Source organism: Zonotrichia albicollis, chromosome 4 (assembly GCF_047830755.1).
Source record: "Zonotrichia albicollis isolate bZonAlb1 chromosome 4, bZonAlb1.hap1, whole genome shotgun sequence".
Lineage (NCBI taxonomy): Eukaryota > Metazoa > Chordata > Aves > Passeriformes > Passerellidae > Zonotrichia > Zonotrichia albicollis.
The window spans coordinates 57749041-57755040 of NC_133822.1; the positions used below are offsets into that span (position 1 = coordinate 57749041).

At 46.9% G+C, this 6000-nt stretch overlaps 1 protein-coding gene across 3 annotated transcripts in view; it reads left to right on the top strand.

Annotated features, from left to right (window-relative positions):
* The window catches only part of ZNF277 (zinc finger protein 277), a 59980-nt gene extending 57445 nt beyond the window's left edge, over nucleotides 1-2535 (top strand). Inside the window, exon 13 of one of the 3 annotated variants that reach the window (XM_074539900.1) lies at nucleotides 1814-2535. In XM_074539900.1, the coding sequence (XP_074396001.1) occupies nucleotides 1814-1909 (96 nt within the window). In that variant the 3' untranslated portion in view covers nucleotides 1910-2535. Of the gene's footprint in view, nucleotides 1-1012; nucleotides 1777-1813 lie in introns of those variants that run through there. The other 2 variants (XM_074539899.1, XM_074539901.1) reach the window with 2 other exon arrangements.
* The last annotated feature ends 3465 nt before the right edge of the window (nucleotides 2536-6000 follow it).

Consider the following 6000-nt stretch of genomic DNA (forward strand, 5'->3'; position numbering starts at 1 on the left):
AAGCCAAGGTATGTGCTGTGTCTGCAAGGCACAGCGTGCAGTGTGGTACTGCACCCTGTTGGTCTGTGGTGTTATGAAAGCCCAGCTGCATTCTCAGTACAATGTGAGGCAATTTCTTTTATATTAAATCTTTATTTCAGGCAAGCTGGTTCCAAATGGAACGTAGAGACAGGTGAGATAAAAAAAGAAAATCATTCTGGCACAGAGAGTGTGACCTACAAAAGTGAGAAGAAAAAGTTGTGTTAGAAAAGCAGCTGTGATTGAAGTGTTCTCACTCACTAGGCAGTGCATGGAAGCAACAAAAAATAATCAACAAGCAAGGAAAAGAAAAGCAGGTTTTCATGTTACTTATAAAGAAGGAAGAAGGGTGTTTTACATCACTAGAAGAGTGACTCAAAAGTGTGGCTCATGTGGTTCAGATGTCTACAAAAGAGTCCATTCAGGAGAACAACATTTTGGGAACTTGGTGCCGAAACTCAAATTCCAGAAAAGGTGAGGAAGGATGTGCCTGATTCAGCCTTATTTCCTGAGTACATGGCTACTGAACTCATTCTAGCTCAGAAAGATAATATCAAGGTGGCCTCCCAGCAGAGGAGGAAGAGCAAGCATCCTGGAAGGGGGCCAAGGCAAAGGACACGAGAGCCAAGGGTCTGGCAGGCTGTAGGAGGCAGTGTATGTGCAGTCACAATGCCATCATGAAGTAGACAGCAGGATCAGGGACATCACGTCTTATAAATCAAGCCAGGCAGAGAGGTTCAGAGGCAGATCCTTGGTGAGGACACTCCTCTGCAGAGAAGCCTTGCCCATGCACCCTGCTGATTATTTGGTCATATGTTTCTATGCCATTAGCAGTGTTTCATAGCTGAGCCAGGAAACAGTGCACACTCATCGGGCAGCCTTTGCCCAAGCAGGCTGCAAAATCCAGTTGATCCACTGACTCAGTGTTCACACAAGACTGTAACTTCCCATATGTCATAGGTCTTAACAGTTCATTCTTCATCTGTTCCTACAGGTTGCCTGTGTTGTGCCACCACCTTCTTGGAGGGGACTTCCCAGTGAATGCAGAGATCAGCCAGTGGTTGTTCTGTCCTTGCTTGTTCCCATGCTACTGCCCATCCTCCAACGTGCAGAGAGCCCCTGGTGCTGCCTGGCCTTTCCTTTAATCAGTCTTGTCCTGAATGACTTACCCTAAGGCTAAATAGGATAGAAATAAGCACCAAAGACAAGCAGCTGGTTACAGTAGCTTCTGGACTAGCACCTTAAGGGAATGGGTTATAGGATGTTCAGAGTTTTTTAATAGTTGTTGACAGTAGAATTTTATATCCAATGTATTGCAATAATATCAGAAATTTTGTGCAGATAGGATTGGGCTTTTTCTGTTTAAGACACAGGTTTCAGTGACTCTTTGTCTCATTACTTCCTTGCAATTTAAACTAGGGTGCAATACAAGCTGTACCTGCCTGAGCATCCAAGTACTTACTTGTCACTTAAGCACATGACTTGACATGATCTCCTGTGACTTTTCTTGGGTCCTGCATTTCAGGCAGGGTTCCTACCAGCACAGACCCAGGTGTTCCTCTCCTCACCTTTGAATGCAAAGCAGCCCTTGCTCTGGGCATCTTTACAGAGTTTAAACCAGCCAGGAAGAGTGTTTGTGTCAGCAGCTGTGATCTGCTATTCTCCAAAGGCTGACAGAGCTCAACACATGCATACAGGCAGGAGCCATGCCTCAAAGGCTGCATGTTTAATTACTAATTTCTATGAGAAACCTCAGCATTTTCTTGCTCTCATTTTCTCTTGCACTTGTGTGTAGCCCCCAGCAGGAGACAGCTTCCTCCCAGCAGCCATTTGTCACACAGTGAAAGAGAGAGCTGCCACCACGCCAGGCAAGAGGCAAGGAGGGAGGTGAGAGCCACATACCCACCCCAGCTGTGGCTTCAGACACCCACTGAGAGCAACTATCCTAGGAGCACTGCAAGTGGTACGCAAAGAAAGGCAATGCAGCAAGTGTGGAAACAGAGCACTGGGAGTATTTCTCTGTCTGCTCTGGGGTGCCCTGACCCCCAGGGGAGCACTGACTTTGACCCTCATTCATGGAGAAAGTTTCCTAGACTTCAAGATAGATTAGAATCCACAAAAGTGTGAAATAGATTATAGAGAGTGTGAAATAGATTATAATCTATAATCTATTTCACAAAAGTGTGAAATAGATTATGGGTTATAATCTATACACTATAGATTATAGTGTAGGTGTATCACTTGTTGAGAAATTGAGGTTTTGGGATTTTTAGTATGTTGTGGATGGAAGCAAGATGGAGGGCACAGGGTGTCATCCTGGGTTTCTTCTTTATGCTTCTTCTTCCTTCTTCGTGGGTTTGGGTGGCATCTTGTAATTGGGCAGAAAAGTCTGCATTGCGGGCTCTTTGGGATCAGTTATTGGGTTCAAAGGGAAAATAATCTAGGTGTCAGTTCTGAATTGGATAGTTTAGTCTTAAAAGACTTTGTAACAAGAGATTGTGAGCCATTTTGTGCCTTCTAATAAAAAGCTTCCACACTCAAAATAGTGAGACTGTTTTACTGATAAGAAATAATAAACAACTGAGTCTGAACATGAACTACTGTCTCAAGTGCCTTCAATCCAGACCCAGAGAAACTGACAACTGGTACCCTGACAGCGAGAAGGTCACGGTGTTAGAGCAGCCTTCAGAACCTCCCCACCTTGCACAGGGGGAAAGCAAATTCAGTGTGAGGTAGAGCGAGCTGCGGTGAGGTTCACATGTGCACCACAGCCACGCAGGGAAGCAAGGCAGGCTGCAGTCACAGAAATAAAGCCTCTCAGGAGCCCACCTGCCCTAACAGAATGGGCTGACAGCTGCTGGACACTGCAGGGCTGGCTGTGTGCTGCCAGTGGAGACTGACAGGCAGACAGATTGGGGACAGCAGGAGAGCAGGCAGAGGGGTGGCCACAGAACACCAGGGTCTCTGGGCAGCCCCTGGGGCTGCTGAGCTCCCACACCAGCCTGATTCAAACCTACATCTCTTCACCTCTCCAAGGGCAAGGTGCTTGGATGATTAGACTTGCAAAGTGACAGAAATAAGGAGTTTTCCTCCCAGGCAATACCCCAGGAGCTACAGCAGGAACCTCCTCCTCCTGCCTGCACTCCAGCTGGCCTCGCAGCTGGAGGCAGAAAGCAAAAGCAGCTCTCATTGCCAGGCCCAGCCCAGAGCAGTCAGCAGGATTTGCTGTGGTGTTCCCCGTGCTTTTGCAGCCCTTGGCCATGTGTCTCTGTGCCACCAGGCCATGCTCACTGGGGCACTGCCTGCCGTGGCATCCACCTGCCAGCCAGGGCTGGAAGGGGCAGCACACCCGGAAAGTCCCTTGAGTCCCCCTTGTCCACACTGAACAAAGAACACATCAGCTCCTCCCACCCTCTCTAATTAATAGTCAGAGACAGGACTTTACATCTTGCCTTACTACGAGCTAGCTTGAGGCAGAGCGTTGCCACTCTGCTGGGCTCACACACAGGAGATGGGACTGGAGATGGGACTTTGTTTGGGGGCTTCCAGCTACCCCTGGGGCAGTCTTGGCATTCAGAGAGTCTTGATGGGTAACTTTACAAGGGCCAGCACCAATAATACCGTGCAGTTAGATGGCTGAGCCCTTGGCCTTTCTGGTGTGATATCTGTATCTGTCCTCTCGCCAACATCACAGTTATTGGGCTCAATCTAAGGGTAACAGCAGGTATACAAAGTGCATAAAAACAGAAACAAAGCTTCTGGGAAACTCCCCAGCTCCAGTTCACTTCTGCTTTAGCAGGTGCAAGCAGCAATATCCTCTGTCGCCTCGGGGCTGGATTACAGGCAGAACATAATGAGTTCTGTGGATTTAAGGAATGGTTTAACATGCAAGGAGCAGGCAAGACCTTCAACACAGGAACAGAAGCGTGGAAATGGTGATCCAGCATCATAGCTCTAGCCTACTACTTTTGAAAAAGAGAAATTTTAATTTCCATTTGACAAGCTACCTGAGACAGGCAAATTTGCTGCAGAGCAGTCATAAATATTGCCATATTTCAAACCACTGAGAAGAGGCTTATCTGTTTTCAGTGTTCTTCATATATTCATCTTGATGAGACATTTAAGACTGTCTTTTCTTCCCGTGTCAGCTAATCCCTGTCTTTCTGTCCCACTTGTAACATGTAAGACTATCAATTGCTTATCCTACTGTTCAAACTGAAAAGAAAGAAAATTTAACTCTAAGCTGACTCATTATTTTATGATGTCACTCATCCCCAGTCCCTTGACAATGAGAATATCAAGGCAAAGTTTCAGCCACTTCATCTTCTTCAAGCCCCCCTAGAGATGATATTGTTATGAACACAGCCCTTCTTGCTTTATTATTTCAGTATAACAATGCTGCAGCAGTGCAGCCAGCCAGAGGGTGACCTCCTGTGATTAGCTTGCAGATTTGCAGGGAAATCTGGAAAAACCCTGTGTTTTTAACAATTCAGGGTTTGTCTCCTTGCATTACACTCACCAGGAGCTTCCCTGGTGGTGCCAGCAGGCTTCGTGTTGCAGGCAGATATTGCTGGGGACCATGCTCCAGGTTTGCTCAGGACTTGTCACTGGGATGGCTGAGAGAGGCACACTGTCCCCCAGGAGTGCTGGCCCAAATCTCCATGACAACAGATTTGGAATGGAGACCTGGCATGCTGAGTGACAGAAGGTCACTGCAGCAAAAAAACCCCAACCAAAACCAAACCAAACCAGCAATGTATGGGGGAGGGGGAAGCGGCTGGGGAAGAGATCAAGGGGCATCTTGCAGCATCTTCATCATATTGCAGCTCTCAGTTCATTGGCTCCATGTGCTGGGGCTTTTAAAACAGTTGTAAAAAGAAATTGCCATATAGAAAAAAAACCAGCCAAGTCCTGTGTATTTCTATCTGCTACTGCTTTTATTTTTTTAGTGTAATAGAGAAAACAGAGAGCAAAAATATGTTTCTTGGCCGGTGGATCTTGTGTTACAAATTCAGGATGAGAGACAAGAAGTGTGGTACGCAGACAAAAGGAGAGGGTACTGAGTCCAGTTCCTTATGATCCATTTTTCAAAGTAATTATTTTATAGCTCTATTTTCTAAGGAATTGTAGTAGTATAATTGCAGTGACTGCCTCTCCTTCTATCTGCCTCCCCACTGTGCAGACTCCTGAAGCCATCCTGCTATTTTTACCAAATCTGCCAAAGAAGTAGGAGTCTCAAAGATATTTAGTTCCTACAAGGATCAAAAAATGCAGGTGACTGGTAGAGAGGCTGAGGAAGTGCCCTGGAGGAGGAGAGGAAAGGGCAGCTCAGCCCTCCTGCACTGCAGGAGGCACAGCTCCGCTGCGGGAACAGCATGAGCTCGCTGGCACAAAGGGCAGCACCCGCGGAGCTCTGAACCCCACAGAGCATATGTTGCCTCTTGGGCTGCCAAAAATAGAGAGGCAAGAGAGGAAGATAAAGCACCACCACCAGTGAGGCATTAGTGAAAACATGATGTACAGAAATGAGGGAAAGAGTAAGAGATACAGCAGAAATCTGGCCAGTGTTACATGAGGGCGAGTGCAGAGAAGGTGAGCAGGTGACCAGGATGGGTGGGAGGACCATTTGAAATGATCTGTGGGAACTCTGTGCATAGAACCAACACTTGAAATTAACTCTTGTATGTTGATGAAACTGCGTGCCTGGGAAAACTGCTGGGCTGGAAAACACAGCAACCCTGGTCCCTTCTTTAGATGGGGGAGAGGTATAACAGAGTCAACAGCAAAACAACACTTGTCCCAGCAGTACAAAATACCTCCAGGGAAGGGTGAGCCTGTTGCTCACTGAGCCTATTTCCCATTTCCATCCTTGGGTCAATGCTAAAATTACTAAGCAGTGTAAGTGCAGTGGAAACATTTTGGAATGTGCTCTGACTCTTACTTGCAGCGCCACTACACTTGAATGTGTGTGCTTCCAGCATT